Source organism: Ranitomeya variabilis, chromosome 2, assembly GCF_051348905.1.
Source record: "Ranitomeya variabilis isolate aRanVar5 chromosome 2, aRanVar5.hap1, whole genome shotgun sequence".
In the NCBI taxonomy this organism is placed as follows: Eukaryota; Metazoa; Chordata; class Amphibia; order Anura; family Dendrobatidae; genus Ranitomeya; species Ranitomeya variabilis.
Genome location: NC_135233.1, coordinates 334,970,952 through 334,994,532, shown reverse-complemented (window position 1 = coordinate 334,994,532; position 23,581 = coordinate 334,970,952). Strand labels below are relative to the sequence as shown.

The 23,581-nt window shown below is 47.1% G+C and overlaps 1 protein-coding gene across 2 annotated transcripts in view; it reads right to left on the bottom strand.

Moving 5' to 3' along the window:
* Positions 1–23,581, bottom strand: part of IL13RA1 (interleukin 13 receptor subunit alpha 1) — a 246,363-nt gene that overhangs the window by 12,828 nt on the left and 209,954 nt on the right. For both annotated transcript variants that reach the window (XM_077285355.1, XM_077285356.1), the window contains exons 8-10: positions 22,495–22,633; positions 22,242–22,326; positions 14,308–14,371 (exon numbers count right to left, since the gene is read on the bottom strand). In XM_077285355.1, coding sequence (XP_077141470.1) covers positions 14,308–14,371; positions 22,242–22,326; positions 22,495–22,633 — 288 coding nt within the window. The remainder of the gene's footprint in view (positions 1–14,307; positions 14,372–22,241; positions 22,327–22,494; positions 22,634–23,581) is intronic.

The window sequence follows — 23,581 nt, the reverse complement described above, 5'->3', positions numbered from 1 at the left end:
GTATCTGTAGTGTGTGTGTGGTATCTAGTGTGTGTGGTATCTGTAGTGTGTGTGTGTGGTATCTGTAGTGTGTGTGTGTGTGGGGTATCTGTAGTGTGTGTGTGTGGGGTATCTGTAGTGTGTGTGTGGTATCTAGTGTGTGTGGTATCTGTAGTGTGTGTGTGTGGTATCTGTAGTGTGTGTGTGTGTGGGGTATCTGTAGTGTGTGTGTGTGTGGGGGGTATCTGTGGTGTGTGTGTGGGGTGTATCTGTAGTGTGTGTGTGTGTGGGGGGTATCTGTAGTGTGTGTGTGTGGGGTATCTGTAGTGTGTGTGTGTGTGTGTGTGTGGGGTATCTGTAGTGTGTGTGAGGGGTATCTGTAGTGTGTGTGTGTGGGGTATCTGTAGTGTGTGGGGGGGGTATCTGTAGTGTGTGTGTGTGGGGTATCTGTAGTGTGTGTGTGGTATCTAGTGTGTGTGGTATCTGTGGGGTATCTGTAGTGTGTGTGTGTGTGTGTGTGTGTGTGGGGTATCTGTAGTGTGTGTGTGTGGGGTATCTGTAGTGTGTGGGGGGGTATCTAGTGTGTGGGGGGGTATCTGTAGTGTGTGGGGGGGTATCTGTAGTGTGTGTGTGTGTGGGGTATCTGTAGTGTGTGTGGGGTATCTGTAGTGTGTGTGTGGTATCTAGTGTGTGTGGTATCTGTAGTGTGTGTGTGGTATCTGTAGTGTGTGTGTGTGTGGGGTATCTGTAGTGTGTGTGTGTGGGGTATCTGTAGTGTGTGTGTGGTATCTAGTGTGTGTGGTATCTGTAGTGTGTGTGTGTGGTATCTGTAGTGTGTGTGTGTGTGGGGTATCTGTAGTGTGTGTGTGTGGGGTATCTGTAGTGTGTGTGTGTGTGTGTGTGTGGGGGGTATCTAGTGTGTGTGTGGGGGGTATCTGTAGTGTGTGTGTGTGTGTGTGTGTGTGTGTGTGTGTGTGGGGTATCTGTAGTGTGTGTGGGGGGTATCTGTAGTGTGTGTGTGTGGGGTATCTGTAGTGTGTGGGGGGGGTATCTGTAGTGTGTGTGTGTGGGGTATCTGTAGTGTGTGTGTGGTATCTAGTGTGTGTGGTATCTGTAGTGTGTGTGTGGTATCTGTAGTGTGTGTGTGTGTGGGGTATCTGTAGTGTGTGTGTGTGTGTGTGTGTGTGTGTGTGGGGTATCTGTAGTGTGTGGGGGGGTATCTGTAGTGTGTGTGTGTGGGGTATCTGTAGTGTGTGGGGGGTATCTGTAGTGTGTGTGTGTGGGGTATCTGTAGTGTGTGTGTGGTATCTAGTGTGTGTGGTATCTGTAGTGTGTGTGTGTGGTATCTGTAGTGTGTGTGTGTGTGGTATCTGTAGTGTGTGTGTGGTATCTGTAGTGTGTGTTACTTGAGTGTGATCAGTGCTGTATTTTTTAGCATATTCTGCAGTGTGATGATAGTCTGCAGCCCATCTGTGTTGATCTGATCTCTATTCCCCCTATGACCACTGCAGGTTACATATATAAAGTGGTATAACACATTTGATTGGTGTAACAAATAAAGCAAAAAAGTCAGCACAACCTGTCAGTGCTTTACGATTTGATTCTACGACACTCGTATGTGGGCTGGTGAATTTTTATTTGTGCCAGGGCTGCTTTTTGGTCCCAGTCCGGCCCTGGGGTATGCTATCAAAAATTGACCTTTAACCCTCTTAAAAAATTCAGGTCAGAACTGCTAACTATTTTACAGGACGCCATGGAAATGGAGACAATAGATTGGGATTTGTTCACAGCTCTTCAGATACCAGAACCAACAATACCAACGTTGTATTTACTGCCAAAAATACACAAGAATAGCGTGAACCCCCCGGGAAGACCAATTATCTCGGGGCGCGGTAATTATTTGGAGAATGTGAACAAATTCATAAATATTAAACTACAGCCTCTGGTCGAAATACTCCCCTCATATATTAAAGATACCAACGAGTTCCTGAAAAAAGTGGATGGGCTACACATTGATGAGGACGCAATTTTGGTAACATGTGACGTGGAGTCTCTGTATACCAATATACGACATAATGATGGTATCCAGGCTGCTAAATACTTTGTGGATGGTTCCTCTATGACTCCTTCTATGAGTGTTTTTTTGGTACGATTATTACAATTTTCGCTGTCCCACAACTTTTTCTTTTTTAAGGGGTCCCTCTACCTGCAGCTCCAAGGTACTGCAATGGGTGCGTCGTTTGCGCCAAATTATGCAAATTTATTCTTGGGGCTGTGGGAGAGGGACCTCTTCTTATCTGGCCGTCTGTCATCAATTGAGCGCATCCCTATGTGGATGCGCTACACTGATGACATATTTTTTATATGGCAGGGATCCACTGACATGCTTCTGGAATTCATGTCAACATTAAATACGAATACCAACAATATACGGCTAACATTCAAATATGATAAGGATCAGATTGAATTTCTTGATGTCCATGTTCGAAGAGGGAGAGATAATTGCCTTCAAACAAATTTATACCGTAAGGAGACGGCGGTAAATTCCGTCCTACATGCGACATCAGCGCACCCTCCGGCCGTAATACATGCTATTCCAACAGGTCAATTTTTAAGACTACGAAGGATATGCTCTGAAGACTCTGACTTTGAGGAACAGGCTAAGGATCTTTGTAAAAGATTTGCAGACCGTGGTTATAGCAAACGGTCAATTAAGAGAGCATATAACAGAGCTAAACATGTGACAAGGCATCAGGCCTTGTACTCTGTTAAACCTTCGGACTCGGAGCAGATTGTACGGTTTATTACAACATATCACGGCCAGTCTGATCTTATGAGATTCTATATGGCCAAATCTTGGTCAATCTTACAGGCGGATCCGATATTATCAAAGTATATAGGGGAGAAACCGAATATTACGTATAGAAGATCCAAAAATCTTAGAGACCACCTGGTAAAAAGCCACTATACATATACGGCATCTTCCTTCCTGTCTAAATTCAAGCCTCCAAAAGGATGTAAACCCTGTGGGAAATGCGTGGCGTGTCCGAACATTTTAAGAGCACAATCTTTTTCAAATTCCAAAAAAACGGCTACATATAGAATCAAACATGCAATAAGCTGTAATTCGAGTATGGTAATTTATTACGCCACGTGCCCATGCTCACTTATATACGTGGGACTCACGACACGCAAATTAAAAATACGGATACGGGAGCATGTCTTAGGAATACAAGCGGCAAAGGAGGTGGAAGATGTGTCCTTGTTAAAAACGATCCCCAAACATTTTAAAAGTCATCATGATTGTGATTCTACATTGTTGAAAGTGATCGGTATAGACATGCTTGAAACCAGGGAAAGGGAAGGAAAAATAAGTATACCCTTAGCCCAGATGGAAACGAAATGGATCTGGTTGTTGGAAACCATTTCCCCCTATGGCCTTAATGAAAATATTAGCTTTGCCCCCTTCTTGTAGCCCTTTTTATTGTTTTATAACATTTTGATCTTTTGGTTTTTAGGTGATTTTAACTGTGTTGTTTTTAATTGTCTTATACTATTTAGGTTTTTTAATACTTACCTCATATTCCATCTGTGGATTTTCGTCTAATACAGCGGTGGGCCGAATCTTGATAATTGGATGACCCCCAATTATACGGAGGAATTATCATGTGATGGCTATTGACAATAACCAGATAATCATGATGGAGTTGCTTCATGCCTTGAATGAAGAGAAGAAGATTATTCAACATTATATACCTGAACCGTATTTACTTTGAATGTAATCTGATCACATAGTCGGAGCACTCTGACACATATGAATAGTTGTTTATTTCTCTATGAGTAAATTGGTAATATATGGGGAGTTGGAATATATATTTCTTTCTCAATTTTATGTTATATTTTTATTTACACATTCAGAGCTCTCTGATGCATGTGCATCTTGGTTATTTTTTTGTGCATTTTGACTCTTTGCACAGTTATATGGTAGGGATACTGAAATTATATGTTTCTTCTTTCATGGTACATTATGTGGCATAATATATTCTAATTATTTGCATTTTTAGATATTAGTTCCCCCCCTATTTTTTCCTCCTTAGTTAATATACTAATATTGCACCTTATACGTTGAGGTGATGCCTGCACCGCTCATGGTAAACATCCTGGTCAGTGCGCATGCGGGGCCGGTGTCTGGGATCTCGGACTCTCTGCATTTCGATTACCTTGGTAACGTCGGGTTACCTTCCTGTACGTCCGGTGTCGCGGTGTGGGAGTCTGAAGGTTCCGGTTTCATTTGGCCGCGCATGCGCCGACGATGCCCAGGCTGACATTATTGGCTATGTGCCTGGTTGAAAATCTCAGTGCGCATATACCAACTCTGACCCGGAAGCGCTCCAGCTCTCGGAAAGATTTTTTGCGCGCACTATAAAAACACATGCAGTATACCTTAACACCACCCCCTGACGAAGGAATTTCATTCCGAAACGCGCGTCGGGCGTGAATGTGCATGCCTGTCTGGCACGGTACCCTTAGGTAATACTAACCAATTACTTCGTTTCCTAGGATCTTTTTTTCTGGCCTTCAGCACTTTGCACTTTGTGAATTTGGGCACATTGCAGGATTATATTATCTTCTGCCATGGAATACTATACCTCTCTTTTTTTCATTGCACTTTTGCAGATATTGCACATATTGCACATTATTTGATGGTTTTATATATATATTTTTTTTCTAAAAAAAAATTTTTACTCACTCATTCTCAGGCAATCAGTATACCCCTTATAGGGGGGAGTATTTTACCTTGCACAAATACAGGAGATTTATTGTGCATAGTGGTATCCACATATTTATGGTTATATGCCGTCCGTGTTGCACATTCTTAGTATACTATACTGTAATTTTTTGTAATTTTTTGTATTTTAATGTAAAAAAATTATCTTTGTAATATTATTGTATCATTGCTCAATAAAAGAATATTCTTGATCCTATTTGGACCTCTTGGTGTATCCGTGCTTTGGTGATTGGTTTGTTTCTTGGGTTGAGTGGTTTCCACTTTCTGCGTTCTATTGGTAGGCACCCTGGTGTATTAATATTATCAGATTTATGATTATATATATATATATATATTGATTCAGACTGGGTTGTTCATTCAATAGTTTTGTCTAATGCTCCTGATGAGGCGGCAGATGGTCTCCTGAGGGATCTCCTCTCAGACCTGGACTAAAGCATCCGCCAACTTATGGACAGTCTGTGGTGCAACGTGACGTTGGTGGATGGTGGGAAACATGATGTCCCAGATGTGTTCAATCGGATTCAGGTCTGGGGAACGGGTAGGCCAGTCCATTGCTTCAATGCCTTCATCTTGCAGGAACTGCTGACACACTCCAGCCACATAAGGTCTGGCATTGTCCTGCATTAGGAGGAAGCCAGGACCAATCGCACCAGCATATGGTCTGACAAGGGGTCTGAGGATCTCATCTCAGTACCTAATGGCAGTCAGGCTACCTCTTACTGGAGGGTTGTGCGGCCCTCCAAAGAAATGCCACGCCACACCATTACTGACCCAATGCCGAACTGGTCATGCTGAAGGATGTTGCAGGCAGCAGATCTCTGTCCATGGCTTCTCCAGACTCTGTCACGTGTCATTGCTCAATAAAAGAATATTCTTGATCCTATTTGGACCTCTTGGTGTATCCGTGCTTTGGTGATTGGTTTGTTTCTCATCAGGAGCATGCCCAGGCATTGTAGGGAGGTCATACAGGCACATGGAGGCCACACACACTACTGAGCATCATTTCCTTGTCTTGAGGCTTTTCCACTGAAGTTGGATCAGCATGATTCCAACTCCAGACCTCCGTGGGATACTAGTTGTGATTTACGTTGATCATTTTAGGTTTTATGGTCCCCAACACATTCCACTATGTAATGAATAAAGATTTACAACTGGAATATTTCATTCAGTGATATCTAGGACATGGGATTTTAGTGACCCCTTTATTTATTTGAGCAGTGTGTGTGTATATATATATATATATATATATATATATATATATATATATATATATATATATATATATATATATATATATATATATATATATATAGTACAAACCAAAAGTTTGGACACACCTCATTTAAAGATTTTTCTGTATTTTCATATCTATAAAAACTGTACATTCACATTGAAGGCATCAAAACTATGAATTAACACATGTGGAATTATACACTTAACAAAAAAGTGTGAAATAACTGAAATTATGTCTTATATTCTAGGTTCTTCAAAGTAGCCACCTTTTGCTTTGATGACTGCTTTGCACACTCTTGGCATTCTCTTGATGAGCTTCAAGAGGTAGTCACCGGGAATGGTTTTCAATTCACATGTGTGCCCTGTCAGGTTTAATAAGTGGGATTTCTTGCCTTATAAATGGGGTTGGGACCATCAGTTGTGTTGTGCAGAAGTCTGGTGGTTACACAGCTGATAGTCCTACTGAATAGACTGTTAGCTGCTTTTTTCTTGCTATAATACAAATTCTAAGTAAAGAAAAACGAATGGCCATCATTACTTTTAGTGATGAGCGAATATACTCGTTACTCGAGATTTCCCGAGCACTCTCGGGTATCCTCCGAGTATTTTTTAGTGCTCGGAGTTTTAGTTTTTAGCGCCGCAGCTGAATGATTTGCATCTGTTAGCCAGCATAAGTACATGTGGGGATTCCCTAGCAACCAGGCAACCCCCACATGTACTTATGCTGGCTAACAGATGTAAATCATTAAGCTGCGGCGCTAAAAACTAAAACTCCGAGCACTAAAAAATACTCGGAGGACACCCGAGCGTGCTCGGGAAATCTCGAGTAACGAGTATATTCGCTCATCACTAATTATTTTAAGAAATGAAGGTCAGTCAGTCAGAAAAATTGGGCAAACTTTGAAAGTGCATTGGCAAAAACCATCAAGTGCTACAAAGAAACTGGCTCTCATGAGGACCGCCCCAGGAAAGGAAGACCAAGAGTCACCTCTGCCTCTGAGGATAAGTTTGTCCGAGTCACCAGCATCAGAAATCACAGGTTAACAGCAGCTCAGATTAGAGACCAGGTCAATGTCACACAGAGGTCTAGCAGCAGACACATCTCTACAACAACTGTTAAGAGGAGACTTTGTGCAGCAGGCCTTCATGGTAAAATAGCTGCTAGGAAACCACTGCTAAGGACAGGCAACAAGCAGAAGAGAAAGAGACTTGTTTGGGCTAAAGAACACAAGGAATGGACATTAGACCAGTGGAAATCTGTGCTTTGGTCTGATGAGTCCAAATTTGAGATCTTTGGTTCCAACCACCATGTCTCTGTGCGACGCAGAAAAGGTGAACGGATGGACTCTACATGCCTGGTTCCCACCGTGAAGCATGGAGGAGGTGTGATGGTGTGGGGGTGCTTTGCTGGTAACACTGCATCTTGCAGCGGCATGCTATTCCATCCGGTTTGCGTTTAGTTGGACCATCATTTATTTTTCAACAGGACAATGACCCCAAACACACCTCCAGGCTGTGTAAGGGCTATTTGACCAAGAAAGAGAGTGATGGGGTGCTACGCCAGATGACCTGGCCTCCACAGTCACCAGACCTGAACCCAATCGAGATGGTTTGGGGTGAGCTGGACCGCAGAGTGAAGGCAAAAGGGCCAACAAATGCTAAGCATCTGTGGGAACTCCTTCAAGATTGTTGGAAGACCATTCCCGGTGACTACTTCTTGAAGCTCATCAAGAGAATGCCAAGAGTGTGCAAAGCAGTCATCAAAGCAAAAGGTGGCTACTTTGAAGAACCTAGAATATGACATAATTTAAGTTGTTTCACACTTTTTTGTTAAGTATATAATTCCACATGTGTTAATTCATAGTTTTGATGCCTTCAGTGTGAATGTACAATTTTCATAGTCATGTAAATACATAAAAATCTTTAAATGAGAAGGTGTGTCCAAACTTTTGGTCTGTACTGTATATGTATTATTTTTTTCTGTCCACTCAGTGGTGGAGATTACTGGTGCCAAATATGCTACTTTCCCCTTCGCCACATTGGGGGACACAGGACCATTGGTGTTATGCTGCTGTCACTAGGAGGCTGACACTAAGTTGAGACAGAAAAAGTTAGCTCCTCCCCTGCAGTATACACCCTCATGCTGGCTTCCAGAGACCCAGTTCAAGCTTAGTGTCCGTAGGAGGCACACTTGATTTAAACCTTTTTTCTGGACGAAGGGGCGACGGAACCTTTCTAGGCTCCGATCTCCCCGAACGAACAACAGGCGAGCATGGGAGTTTTACCTCTCCGTATCCTCTCCTGCGACGTGGGATGCCACTGCCTGAGCTGACCTTTGGGGCGACGGGCCCCTTCAAGGGCATCGATCTCCCACCTACTTTACAGACGAGCACTGGTGTGTCACCTCCAGTATCCTCCTCTGCAGCCAGGCCTTATTGACGGACATCTGCCCTGCCCACCAGGTCTTACCCTCGGCTGTTCAGAGGCACTCTTCCACCGTGGCGTCCGTGCAGCCCCCACTGCATCACCACTGAAAAAGAGCGGATGATAGAAGGAGGCGGGCGGTTCCTCTCCACCCCCCTTTTTATGGGATGGTGGATGGAGGCTCCCCCAACCCTGCACCATCCTATTTACCCCGGGCACCTTCATTTTAGGGTAAGTGCACTAGGGGTTGTTTTTTTCCGGTGGTCACCAGATATTTGGAGGGCTCCGTAGCGGTAGGATTCTTCCCAGGGCGCCACGACTCTTACCTGCGGTCCGTGGGTGCACGCCGGCCGAAGCCAAAAATTTAGTCCCCGGCTTCGGCCTAGTGTAGGCTGCATCCCGGTAGGCTCTGCCCACCGCCCACATCATTCCAGCGGCTCCGCCCACGCTTCTGGCGCTTCTCGCTCCCTGCGAGACTACCCACAGACTCTCAGCAGACATCTTCCTTCTACACATGCAGTTCCGTCCAGCTTATTTTCCACAAAGCTCCGGAGGTTTTCCCACTCAGCGCCACCTATCCGATTGCGAGGCACAGGACCTGGGTAAGGACTCGGCACTACGTGCTTCCCTGCAGCTTTACCCTCTGCCTCAAAGCTCCCCTCTCTGCCCTGCCTGTGATTATCAATGTGCCCAGGAGCCCTCCGCCGCTACCGATCCCAGTGTATCTAGCCCCCCTGAGTGGGCCGCGTCACTGTCACAATCCATGGCTTCGCTAGCCAAAGCAATTGAATCCCTTCATGACCCCTCTGGGGAGCGGGGCGCTCGTTTTCCTAGGTTAAGAGACCCCTCTATAACAGGGGAATCAACGGCCAGCAGGGGCCGCTCTCACCTGAAGGAGGTACGGGTATCCAAAAAACGGATCCGCACTACCTCTCCTGAGCATTCACCATGCCATTCAGCCTCTGGTAGCTCCACTTCTCGCTCACCCTCTCCAGGGACTTGAAGCGATCACGACTCTGAGAATGAGTCTGAGGCGTCCCTGGACCCGGATTCTCCGGAGTTTCGATCAACTGTTGACTCCCTCATTGAGGCTGTCAATCATGCGCTAAAGGTTGATGATGATCCTAATTCAGCTCCGGATCACGCAGTTTCCTTTACGAGAACCAAGTGATCAGATAAGGTGTTCGCCTCCCATCCAGATTTCCTAGAGATAGTTCGGCGGCACAGGGAGCAACCGGATAAAGGCTTTACGGGTAAAAAGGCCCTGGAATCAAAGTATCCCTTTTCCGCAGATCTGGTCAAGGATTGGATGGATCCACCGCTGGTAGATCCTCCGATATCGCGTTTGGCTACCAAAACGCTTTTATCAGTACCTGATGGGGCTTCAATTAAAAATCCCACAGAACGCCAGTTAGATTCTCTGGCGCGCTCAGTGTATGAAGCCTCAGGTTTCTCCCTATCTCCTTTCTTCGCTGCGGCATGGGTCGCCAAAGCAATGGTTTTCCGGGCAGATGCTCTTGCAAAATCCATTCAGGATCAGGCCCTTCCATCTGAGACAGTGGATCTCGCCAAACAAATTGCTATGGCTGGAGATTATGTGATGTACGCGTCATTAGACGCAGCAGACTGTGCGGCAACTGCAGCTTCAAACGCCATCATCATTAGCAGCGCTATCTGGCTTAGAGAGTGGCGTGCGGATTCCTCCTCAAAAAAGTCTCTTATTTCCCTTCCCTTTCAGAGCGGACGTCTGTTTGGAGAAAAATTGGACCAGCTTATTTCCGACGCTAGAGGAGGGAAAGCAAGTTCCTCCCTCAACACAGGCCTAAAGCGCCAACAACATTTTCGTTTTCGCCCCTTTCGCAATAGCCCTTTCTGGTCCAACTCCACAGCATTGTCCAGATCAGAAGGTTCTATGCCCACAGACAGAGACTCTCGGCCTTCTTACAGGCCGAATCAGTCCTGGCTAGGAAAACCTAGGCAACCCAGAACCAGAGGCACAAGACCTTCCAGATTTCCTTCACAATGACCCGGGGGGGTTTCCAGTCAACACCACCAAAGTAGGCGGACTCCTACTTCTTTTTCAACACGTCTGGATTTCCGTCTTCCACGACTAATGGGTCAGAGACCTGGTGTCTTCTGGTTACAAAATAGAATTCTCCGCCTCCCCTCCAGCACGTTTTTTTCCCTCTCGTCTCCCAAGTTCGGGAGCTTAGTCTCGCGCTCTTCACTGCGCCATCGAATCCCTCCGCCAAAACGGGGTCATTGTTCCGGTTCCGGAACACGAGAGATTCAGAGGTTTTTACTTAAACCTCTTCGTTGTGCCAAAAAAAGGACGGGACGGTGCTCCCCATTTTGGACCTGAAGCTCCTAAACAAGTACGTAAAAGTACAGCACTTCAGGATGGAATCCCTCCGGTCGGTCAGCTCCTCAATGGAGAGAGGGGAGTTCCTAGCATCAATAGACATCAAAGATGCTTATCTTCATATCCCAATCTTCCCGCCACATCAAAGGTTCCTCCGTTTCGCTGTCCAAGAGGACCATTTTCAATTCACGGCCTTACCCTTCGGTCTTGCCACTGCGCCCAGGGTATTCACAAAGGTCATGGCGGCTATCATGGCCATTCTTCACTCCCGAGGAGTGGTTGTCTTGCCATACTTAGACGACCTCCTGGTCAAAGGTCCGTCTTATCATGCCTGCGAAGCAAGCGTCCGCATTACCTTGGATTCTCTTTCGCGCCTGGGCTGGTTAATCAACTTGGACAAGTCCTCCCCCGTTCCAGCCCGACGGATCTTTTTCCTAGGCATGATCCTGAACACGTCTAAGGGGCTGGTTTTACTTCCTTGGTCCAAGGCCCAAGTGCTTCAACAGGGAGCCCAGACGCTCAGTCGCCCTTGTCCGCAGTCCATTTGGTTCGCCATGAAGATCCTGGGAAAGATGGTGGCCGCAATGGAAGCGGTTCCCTTTGCTCAACTGCATCACCGTCACTTACAACAGGCCCTGCTAGACAATTGGGACAGGAGTCCCTTAACTCTCGACCGGCCATGTCCTCTGCCCCCGCGGATCAGGCAAGCGCTCAAATGATGGACTTTGGAATCATCTCTCAACCAGGGGAGGTCTTTTCTCCCGATCCATTAGCTGGTGGTGACTACCGACGCCAGTCTCCTCAGTTTGGGAGCAGTGTTTCGCCATCACACTGCCCAGGGGCGTTGGTCGATGCGGGAGTCAAAACTTCCCATAAACATCTTGGAGATCCGAGCTATCAGATTTGCCCTGAGACGCTTTCACTTCATGCTCGCGGGTCACCCAATTCGAATTTAATTGGACAACGTCACAGCGGTGGCGTACATAAACCATCAGGGGGCACCTGCAGCAGGGCGGCGATGCAGGAAGTCTCCCACATTTTCCGTTGGGCCAAGACCAACCACTCCACCATTTCTGCAGTGCACATTCCAGGTGTTGAGAACTGGGCGGCGGACTTTCTCAGCCGTCAGGGTCTCGCCTCGGGGGAGTGGGAACTCCATCCAGAGGTTTTCCAACAAATCTGCCTTCGCTGGGGAACTCCGGATGTGGACCTGATGGCGTCCAGACTGAACGCCAAGGTTCCCAACTTCATAGCACATTCTCGGGATCCCCAGTCCGTCAGGGGTGGACGCATTGATAACCCCATGGCACCGGTTCCAATTCCCGTACGTGTTTCCTCCACTTCCGTTGCTGCCGAAAGTAATCTGAAAAATCAAGATGGAGGGGGTTCCTGTGATCCTTATCGCCCCGGATTGGCCACGTCGCGCATGGTATGCGGAGCTCATTCACCTTGTATCCGACGTCCCCTGGCGGTTACTAGACCGCCCAGATCTGCTTTGCCAAGGACCGATCTACCACCAGAGCTCAGAGGCCCTACGTTTAACGGCTTGGCTGTTGAAACCTGGATCCTAACTCAGGCAGGTTTCTCCCAGCAGGTCATCGCCACCATGATCAGCGCTCGCAAGGCGTCATCCGCTCGCATCTATCACCGCACCTGGAAAGCCTTCTTCTCATGGTGCAGGCTCCATGGCCATCCTCCTCTCGTTTTCTCAATTCCCTCCATTCTGGAATTTCTCCAGTCCGGCTTGGAATCCGGCCTGGCGCTCAGTTCTCCCAAGGGTCAGATCTCAGCGTTATCGGTGTTGTTCCAACGCAAGATTGCTGCTAACTTACAAGTCAGGACCTTTATTCAGGGGGTCTCCCATGTGGTACCACCCTACAGAATGCCATTAGAGACCTGGGATCTCAATTTGGTCCTGAGCGTCCTTCAGGAATCTCCGTTTGAACCTCTGCAGGATGTCTCATTGACCATCCTCTCCTGGAAGGTTGCTTTCCTTGTGGCAGCAACATCTGTCAGTCGCGTCTCAGAGTTGGCCGCGCTATCCAGCCGGGCATCCTTCCTTTCCTTCCATCAGGACAAAGTAGTCCTACGCCCATCTCCGGCTTTTCTCCCTAAGGTGGTTTCATCCTTCCACCTTAATGAAGATATCATTCTTCCCTCCTTCTGCCCACAGCCGAGACATAGGGTCGAAAAGGCCCTTCACACCTTGGATGTGGTACGGGCCCTCAGGAGGTACATTTCTAGGACTGCTCCCTTCTGCAAATCGGACTCCCTCTTTGTCCTCCCGGAGGGTCACAGAAAAGGTATAGCCACGTCTAAGACCACTATAGCCAGATGGATCCGATCAGCTATCCAAGAATCTTATCAGGTCAGGGACAGACCTATCCCGGCGGGGATTAGGGCACACTCTACTCGGTCGATGGGTGCTTCCTGGGCCATTCGGCACCAGGCAACGGCGGAGCAGGTTTGCAAGGCTGCAACATGGTCTAGCCTGCATACTTTCACAAAGCACTACAATGTCCACACTCAATCTTCAGCGGATGCGGCCCTTGGCAGACGTATTCTGCAGGCGGCCGTCGTGCATGTATAGTCAGATGGTACACAGAGTTATTTGGTTGTATTGTTCCCCACCCAGGGACTGCTTTGGGACGTCCCATGGTCCTGTGTCCCCCAATGTGGCGAAGGAGAAATACGGATTTTTGTGTTCTCACCGTAAAATCCTTTTCTCCGAGCCACTCATTGGGGGACACAGCACCCACCCTGTTATCCTTACGGCTCATTTTTCTTTTGGTTCTTGACTTTCTCTGACATGTTATACTCTAATGTTACGTTATATATTATTTTTTTTTTGTTTCAATAATTTTATTTATTTAAAGAGTAACACAATGGTCTCCCAACATGGGAGTGTTGAATGTACAAGAATTACACAAATATCAACAATAACAAAGCATTATATATAGGGGAAATCAATGCTGATTGATTTGAGACGAGACAAAGACAAGACAGAAACATGAGGAGATAAACATTAGGATGTAAGCATTATAAATCCACTTTACAATAATTTCTCTCATAACAGACGTTATATATTATTAATCGCCTACTGCTTTTGCACTGAACTGGGTCTCTGGAAGCCAGCATGAGGGTGTATACTGCAGGGGAGGAGCTAACTTTTTCTGTCTCAACTTAGTGTCAGCCTCCTAGAGACAGCAGCATAACACCCATGGTCCTGTGTCCCCCAATGAGTGGCTCGGAGAAAAGGATTTTACGGTGAATACACAAAAATCCCTATTTTCTTTTATTTAATAAGGTGTTTCATTTTGTTCATGTAATATCAGTGCCGGTTTCTGGTTAAGGTACAACACTTTTTTTCTCTACTTTCCTGCTACTATGTGCAGAAATACACAGTTTATAAGGTCACAGTTTGTGAATAGAAAATGTAGCAGTCTTTTAAGTGTACATATTACATGGAAAATGAAAGATATCTTACTTATGAAAGTGGTTTACTACAATCAACTCTTACCTGTAAATCGTTTCGAAACATCTTTCCAGGTTGAGGAATTGGAGGAAAAATCAAAACCTTCAATCTACAGAAATTGCGGATGATAAATAGAGAAAAAAAAAATGTCAACACAAAATTCTGCAAACATATTTAAAAAAAATCAACCACAAAGTCAGGGACAATAGGACAACATTTCCAAAGAGTTTGTAGGTTTTTCCAGTGAGGACGTACTAGGCCGCAGGCCTTTGAGGGAGGACTGCATGACAGGGTTGAGTGGGCCTATAGGGAGTGAACAGAAAGGAGGGGGTGATAGTGTAGAGTGAAGAGGCAATTTTATTTGAATTGGGGCTCACGGATTGGTTAGGAGGTGAAGTGGGCCGGAGGGAGGGGGCGACGGGGGGGGGGGGTCAACTATAAAAGGAGGCACCCATCTTAGAGGAGCAACCATTTTGGTGCCCCTCTTAGCAATAGCAAGCTCTGTGGGTTACTTTCAATGGAGGTTGAGGCGATTTTACAGCATTTACGTGAGGCGGCTAGAACCAGGGGAGCAGGCTGGCTGCAGGCGTCCTTACAGGGCCTGCTTCATCTACTGTGGCCCAGGATCCTGGAAGAGGAACAGCGGGTACCCAACCAGGAACGGGCCCGGCTCTGCAGCGGAGGTCGGCACAGAGGAGCGGGCGGGGGCCTGCGCGGCGGGCGCCCCCACTGTCGGTGCGGCTAGGGGGGTCCGCCCACTTACCGGAGACGTCCAGGGAGCAGGAGCCAGGTACCGGAGCGGCGGTGAGCGGCACACAGGCGGCAGCAGCACAGGCCCCAGAGCGCAGAGAAGTCAGTGAGGAGCACTGGCTTAGCTCCGCCCACTCGCTGGCTGCTGCTGCTGTTAACCCTTGCAGCTCATCTAGTGCTGCAGCTCCTCCGGACCCCTGGGGATCCAGTCAGGGGGGGCACGTACGGAGGCAATTCGGGCTGAAGGGGGGGCTGGAGGGTTAGAGAACAGGGGGGGTTACTTGTCGATCAGGGGCAGATCAGTGGAGCAGGGTCATCCCGCTGCATGCCTTGAACCACCGCGGGGCCCCTCCGTGGAACGGGACCACTATGTGGGTCCTACCAGCGTGTCGTCATCACAGGACTGGCCCACGGAGGCTCGTGGGAACGCGAGCCCGCACCGCCAAGGAGGACCGCGAACAGAAGAACTTCATCTGGATGCAGGATCAGCGGCTGCTGGGAACACAGCACCCAGGCAGCCAGGCGAGAGTGCCGATTTTTCTTCTTTATTGCCATCACTAACCCCTAATGTTGATTCGAGTAGAGGGGAGGTTTCTGTGGGGGGGTTAGTTTTGGTGCGGGTATTTTAATGCAAGGGTTAAAAGATTTGTTCCAGCTTTGGGAGACGAGGAGTAGACAGATTGAACCGTCGCCGTTATCGGCTTGGCTGGGTAACGCTCGGGATAGGGGGGTTCCGGAGGCGGATGGAGTCGGGGACTCTTTTAGGGCAGGATCTAGTATTTTGCAGGGGGCTCCAATGGTTACTGGGGTAGCATCGGTGGGAGGCAGCGAGGTGTCGCAGCAGGTAATCACGGCTCCGGCGGTAAGCGGGGAAAAAGATATAGACGATTCGGCACGGGTAGATGATTCGGCTAAAGGGGAGGTATACGTGTGTTTTGAGGGGCCTTTAGGGGCCCATTTGAAACCTGAGGTGAAAGAGAGAATATGGAAAGGGGAGTACGTGGAAATATTTTCACTGCTCCCATTGGAGCGTTTCAATTTAGATAAAGCCCGTAGGGACGATTCCAAAAAAGAGGTTGAAGAGAAGAGAAGGTTTAGGTTGATCCCACATACTTTCTCTAACTGGCTACAGGCTTTTGCAATTTTTGCCAGTGTCATAGGGGAAAAATCACCGGAGACTTGTGCCCCCTTGTTCTGTTACTTAGACATCATCGGGGAGGCTTACAGGGTTTATGGGGGTCAAGGGTGGATTAGATATGATGAACAATTTTGCCAACGTAAAGCAGTACGTTGTTATGGACCTGGTGGTTAGGAGCACCCGGAATGACCTGATGAGTAAACTCAAAATCGGGACTAGCTCTGGGGAAGTGGGAACTCTGCTGACCGCAAACCCTACTCCTATCACACACACTAGAAATAGCCGTGGAGCGTACCTAACTCTCCGTAGACGCCTCTTCACAGCCTTAGAGCTAACTACACCTAAAGATAGAAATAGAAGCCTTACCTTGCCTCAGAGAAATTCCTCAAAGGTAAAGGCAGACCCCCACATATATTGACTGTGAGTTAAGAGGAAAGTCACAAACACAGGAATGAAACAGGTTTTAGCAAAGGAGGCCAGATTTCACTAAATAGTCAGAGGATAGAAAAGGGAACTATGCGGTCAGCACAAAAGACTACAAAAAGCCACGCAGAGTAAGCAAAAGACTCCCCACACCGACTCACGGTGTGGAGGTGCCACTCTGCACCCCCAGAGCTTCCAGCTAGCCAGGGAATATCAGATAGCAAGCTGGACTAGAAATTAGCAGTACTAAGAAATATATTCAGGAAGCAGTAACAACAAATGAACTAGCAAAGACTTAGCTTCTGCTGGAGTAGACAGGTCCTCAGAGAAGTCCAAGAGAGATCTGAACCAATACTGAAACATTGACAGCTGGCATGAAGTAATGATCTGAGTGGAGTTAAATAGGGAAGCCAGCATAGCAATAAACGAGAGCAGCTGATAAAGCCAACCTCAGTGACCAGCAGTTCCGCTCGAAGCCACCAGAGAGAGTCCAAGAGCAAAACTAACCAAAGTACCATTCATGACCACAGGAGGGAGTCCGAGAACGGAATTCACAACAGTACGTCCAAATATCCGTTGGGATCACAAGGATATTTCATTGTGGATGAGGGTGACGGCACCAGTCAGGTCAAGTCAAGGATCTCAGTCATTTCTTGGGGGCACCGGGGGTTCAGGGCAGTCGGGGCACTCGGTGGTCATGCAGAAGGGACTGTGTTTTGCTTTTAACGAGGGAACTTGTAGGTTTGGAGAAAAGTGTAAATTTAAGCACGAATGTTCATCATGTGGAGGTACTCACGGGGCAGTGAGATGTTTTAGGGGAGGGAAACAGAAAGGATCAGACGGATCTGACAAAAGGAGTGATGCCAGTGCGTCTGGCAGAGATGGAGTGGTTTCTAGATAGATACCCTGACAAAAAGGCGGCGTTGACTTTAAAAAATGGTTTTAGAGATGGTTTTTCGATACCTTTTGTGGACGTTAAGGTGCAGTGGTCCAAAAAGAATTTAAAATCGGCCTACGATTTTCCTGAAGTGGTCACGGAAAAATTGAACAAAGAAGTGGCACTTGGGCGAATGGCTGGTCCATTTCAGTCTCTCCCTATGGAGGACTTGAGAGTTTCTCCTTTGGGGGTAGTGCCCAAAAAGGAGGTTAACAAATTTAGGCTAATTCACCATCTTTCGTTCCCAAAAGGTTTATCGGTTAACGATGGAATTGACCCACAGCTGTGCTCGGTTCTTTATACGTCATTTGACACAGCTATGGAGTGGGTTAGATGTTGTGGGCAGGGAGCATTGTTGGCTAAGACCGATATTGAGGCCGCGTTTCATTTGCTACCTGTCAATCCAGATAGTTTGCATTTGCTAGGGTGTTTCTGGAACGGGGTTTTTTATGTAGATCGTTGTCTACCGATGGGGTGTTCTCTGTCATGTGCATATTTTGAAATGCTCAGTACGTTTTTAGAATGGACGGTAAAGGATGTGTCTGGACTCCGGTCCTGCATTCATTATCTTGATGATTTTTTGTTTGTTGGTCCAGCGCACTCCGCAGACTGTTCAATTTTGCTTCACTCGATGGAGAGTGTGTCAAGAAAGTTTGGCGTTCCGTTAGCAGCTGACAAGACGGTGGGTCCGGTAACGTCTCTGAGTTTTTTGGGCATCGAGATTGATACGGCTGCAATGGAATGCCGGTTGCCTGAGGACAAATTGATTGGCATGAGAACGGAGGTGAAGAGAGTCTATGAGTTGAAGAAAGTGACGCTGCGTGAAATTCAATCATTGCTGGGGAAATTGAATTTCGCGTGCCATATCATGCCGATGGGTAGGGCTTTTTGTCGCAGGTTGTCTTTGGCTACAGTGGGGGTTCGGGCCCCGTCACATTTTATCAGGCTTCGGAAGGCCTTGAAAGATGACTTGAGAGTTTGGATGCTTTTTCTGGATTCGTATAATGGGAGGTCACTATGGATTTCACCGGTGGTGGCTGCAGAGGACTTGGGTTTCAGGATTGGCCCGGTTGACGAGCATGGTTTTCGTTTGATTTTCAAAGAGAGTTGGCTATTGTGTCGGTGGCCGCCGTTGTGGGTTAGCAACGGTTTATCTTCTAATCGATTGCTGTGTTTGGTGTTCCCCATTGCAGTTGCGTTGTCTTTGTGGGGAGCGGAAGTTCGTAACACGAAGATTTGTTTTGGTTGTGAATCAGAGGGGGCTGTGAAAGCCATAAACTCTCTGTCATCTGCGGATCCGGCATTGCTGAGAGTGTTACAACATGTGGTCTGGACAGGTTTGCGGTGTAACTTATGGGTCACTGCTGAATTTCGGCCGGTTAACAACTTGCTGGTTTCTGATGCTCTTTCTTGTTCACAGAGGGATCGGGCTCCGGATATCGTGTCTCAAGTGGATCTCATGCGAGTGTCATGCCCAGAGGACTTATGGAATCTTCCATTGGGGCTGTAAGAGGGTTACTGTCTAGATCCCTGGCACCGGGAACTTGGTCACACTATGTTAAGGCATGGGAGACTTGGGTGGATTGGGGGTCGTCTATTGGGGCAGATGTACAGGACGACGAAAAATTGCTGTTGCTCCTGGGTTTGAAATGGGATTCAGGGTGGCAGGTCTCTAAAGTTAATCGTTTTTTGTCTGGTTTGGCATTTGGATTTAAATCTAGGGGGTTACGTGATGTAACTAAATCGTTTATGGTCCTTCAGGTGATGAAGGGGTGGCAAAAAGGTTGGAAAATTTTAGACGGGCGACGCCCTGTGTCTTATGAAATTTTATTGAGCTTAGGCAAGCAATTGCCGGGAGTTTGTTCTAGCCAATCGGAGGTTATCCTGTTTAAGCTGGCATTTTCTCTGGCATTCTTTGGGGCTTTTCGTTTAGGCGAATTGGTCAGCCCCTCCAGACATCAAAAAGGGGGTTTGCTGGGCCGTGATGTGGTTTTGCAGGGAGATAGGTTGGTGATCTGGTTGCGTCGATCAAAAACGGATTTAGTGGGAAAAGGTTGTAAAATAGTTCTCTTTGAAGTTGCTGGTTCCCCGTTATGCCCCGTGTTATGTTTTAAGCAATTTTCAAGGGGTGTGGTTTGGGATAGTGAGCCATTGTTGTTACACTGGGATGGTTCATTTTTATCTAGGTATCAGTTTATTACGATATTTAAGCGCTGCTTGATGCAAGGGGGTATTTCGGCCAAGAATTTTTCGGGGCATTCGTTTAGAATAGGTGCAGCTACAGAGGCAGCCAGGCGAGGTTTAGGGCAGGACGTTGTGCGTAGGATCGGCCGTTGGGAATCCGTGAGGTTCAGGTCTTATATTCGCCCGTCATTGGTCTGAAGGGTGTTTTGAATTGGGAGAGGATTTGATCGGGTTCTGCTTTGTGGTTATTATGTTTTGGTATGTTGTCTTTTTCTTTTCAGGGAAGAGGCCTTTACTTACATGGATTATGGGCCACTCGTTTGTCTTTTGGGTGGCAGTACGAGCGGACGTTCGCCCCGAAGGGAGGCAACTTGGTGTGGAGAAGTCTTCGGCATTCATTCGATGGATCGGAAAACGTGAAATGTACTGGAAGCAGCTTCTGCCGGAATTTCACAAGTTTGGCCGTTTGGACCGGGCGCCGGATTTATTGGTGATCCATTTGGGGGCAATGATCTCGGAAAACGCCCTTGTAGGGAGTTGATCAACGACATCAAGTTTGATGTCTTACGGTTGTGGGCTATGTTTCCGCATTTGTTGGTGATTTGGTCGGATATCGTTCCCAGAAAAGTTTGGTATGGGGCACGGTCAGTACAGGGTTTAAACAGGGCAAGAATAAAGGTTAACAGGGCGGTTTCCCGTTTTATGGTTCGAAATGGGGCTCTTGTGATTTGCCACGTGGACTTAGAGTCCGGAAAGGGCGAGTATTGGAGAAAGGATGGTGTCCACTTGAATGCTATCGGCTTGGATTCATGGTGTCTAATGGCACAAGAGGGTATCGAAAAAGGGCTGCTAGTGTGGCGAGACACAAATGTCTGAGGTGTCAGGACATTGGTGTTGGTGGCGGGGGGGGGGGAAAGAGGTCCTCGAAGTTGGTGGTGCTAAGAAATGGCGGCTTGGGGGGGGGGGATTTTTAAGATCCTGGACTACCCTTGGTGTGGTTTGGAAAGTTGGAAAGGAATTTGGTGGTTATACAGTCGAGATGACTGGGGCCATGGGATTCTGGCGGATATTGGCCGGGCGAGTCTGATAAGCATCTCTGAGCTGGTGCCTAGCGGCTAGAGGCAAGGGCACGACCTGGAGGCCAAATTATGGAAATTGGATATGAGTTGGTTTATTCTTGGGGCTTCGAGGACCGCCTTCCCTGGGGTTTAATGTTAAGAAATTAAACTGTTATGTTTGAATGTTAATAAAAAGGCTGCTGTGGTCAATTTATCCAAACTAATGTTTGATGTGTGGTCATTGGATTATGGGTTAATAGGGTGCGGGGAATGGGTGGTTAGAAGAGTTCAAGGTTAATGGTAAGTTTTAATTGGAACTCACGGGCATCACGAATACCCAATGTCAAGTGAGGACGGACTAGGCCGCAGGCCTTTGAGGGAGGACTGCATGACAGGGTTGAGTGGGCCTATAGGGAGTGAACAGAAAGGAGGGGGTGATAGTGTAGAGTGAAGAGGCAATTTTATTTGAATTGGGGCTCACGGATTGGTTAGAAGGTGAAGTGGGCTGGAGGGAGGGGGCGACGGGGGGGTCAATTATAAAAGGAGGCACCCATCTTAGAGGAGCAACCATTTTGGTGCCCCTCTTAGCAATAGCAAGCTCCCACCCACCCTCCCTTTTTGAATTTGATATTGGCTGGGTTTGTACAAAGGTCAGGGACTTCGTGTCAGGCATCTTTAGGTGAGATTGGGAAGGGTTGGATCTCTTGCGTTAAAGGTTATGTAGGTATGCTTCGTCGCGGCAGCAGGGCGGGGGGGGAAAGAGGTCCTCGAAGTTGGTGGTGCTAAGAAATGGCGGCTTGGGGGGGGGGATTTTTAAGATCCTGGACTCCCCTTGGTGTGGTTTGGAAAGTTGGAAAGGAATTTGGTGGTTATACAGTCGAGATGACTGGGGCCGTGGGATTCTGGCGGATATTGGCCGGGCGAGTCTGATAAGCATCTCTGAGCTGGTGCCTAGCGGCTAGAGGCAAGGGCACGACCTGGAGGCCAAATTATGGAAATTGGATATGAGTTGGTTAATTCTTGGGGCTTCGAGGACCGCCTTCCCTGGGGTTTAATGTTAAGAAATTAAACTGTTATGTTTGAATGTTAATAAAAAGGCTGCTGTGGCCAATTTATCCAAACTAATGTTTGATGTGTGGTCATTGGGGTATGGGTTAATAGGGCGCGGGGAACGGGTGGTTAGAAGAGTTAAAGGTTAATGGTAAGTTTTAATTGGAACTCACGGGCATCACGAATACCCAATGTCATGTATTTGCACCTATTTCCTACGGGTTTCCAATGGCTGTGAGTGGTGACAATGCCTGTAGTGCGCCTCGGGATTTGTTGATGCTAAGCAGTATGTAGTGCTACATTCCTTCCACAAAGCTCCCAAAAAATATCTACACAGCGCTGTATAGTATCTATATAGTACTATATTGTGGTGCACCTGGAGCAAAACAATCTAAGACTGGATACAACGGTGAAAAATAAAAATGATTTTCTTCTTTACCTTTTTAGGTAGATAAGCAGAATGACTGCCATAATTAATGCAGCAGCTGGAATTAGGATGAGTAGCAATAAAGATGTGTTGGTTTCTGCAAAATAGTAAGAAGTAGCCAGTTCAGCAGTTTCAATATATTATCTACAAATGGTCTTTGAGTTAATTTTGGAGAAAACCTTCCACCAGGCCCTCCTCTTATCTATATATATGTGAGTGTGTACAAGTGTAATCAAATATGCCGTCACCGGTTATAAAAACTTACTTTGAACTTTCCATTCCGAACTCCAGTCGCTCCACAATGATCTTTCAGCTATATTATCTGATAACTTAACCCGTACTTTGACTGCCCATGTGTCTTCACTCTTATGGAGATTTATACACTTACTGATGCCCTCTATTACCTGAAAACACACATTTGATAAACATAAGAACAATTATTTGGAAAAGGAATTGATAAAAAACAAAACAAAAAAAACAACAACAGTAATTGCAGGGACAACAAATTTATACCTATATGCAGGGCCGCCGTCAGGGCATTACTGTCCTCACTGGTGTCTGGGGCTTGGTGAGCAGAGGTGCCCGGACTGGGCCCCCCTCTTTTTGCTTCTGCTCATCGGGCCTCGGGGCAAAGAATCTGCCAGTTCAGTAACTGAACATGTGTCCTTGGACGCACGTTCAGTTAAATCTATTGCTGTGTGGGAAGGCTTCCCACATGGCAATAGTAAACAGCTGCCAGCCAATCATGTACACGTCACCGGCGTATGACGTCACGTCCGCACCTCAAAATGGCTGAGGGAAAGAATGCCACAGGGCCAATGCCAGGTAAGGATAACTAAAAGTTGGGGGGGGGGTTTACATTTTTTAGTACTGAAAGCAGCAATATGGGAGCAGGATAGGAGAACACATGGGGCAGGTTGCAGACATTTGGGGCCAGAAGGAAATACATGGAGATGGGAGAACATACGGGGCCTCGAATGAGACACAAGAGGGCCAGGTCAGGGGACATTATCACTGTAAGGGCAAATTAAGGAATATTATTACTGCTGTGATGTATATTATTTTTGAGGATACTGTTTTCAGTGATGGGGGGGGGGGGATGTCCTGTTACTGTGCAGGGAGGCACTATGTCGGGTTTTTCTTCATCTGGTGTGGTATAGAAATTGGGGAATGTGCTCTAGATAACTAATTTTCTAGAGAGATGAGTCCTGACTGGAAGAAATTATGGCAGTCTGCGCAGGATGAAGAAGAAAAGCGAAGATGACTAGAGACGTCACCAGTGTGTTACTTGTACACTTACATTATACACTATATACGTTATACAGAGCTCCTGTGTATGATGTCATTGGTGA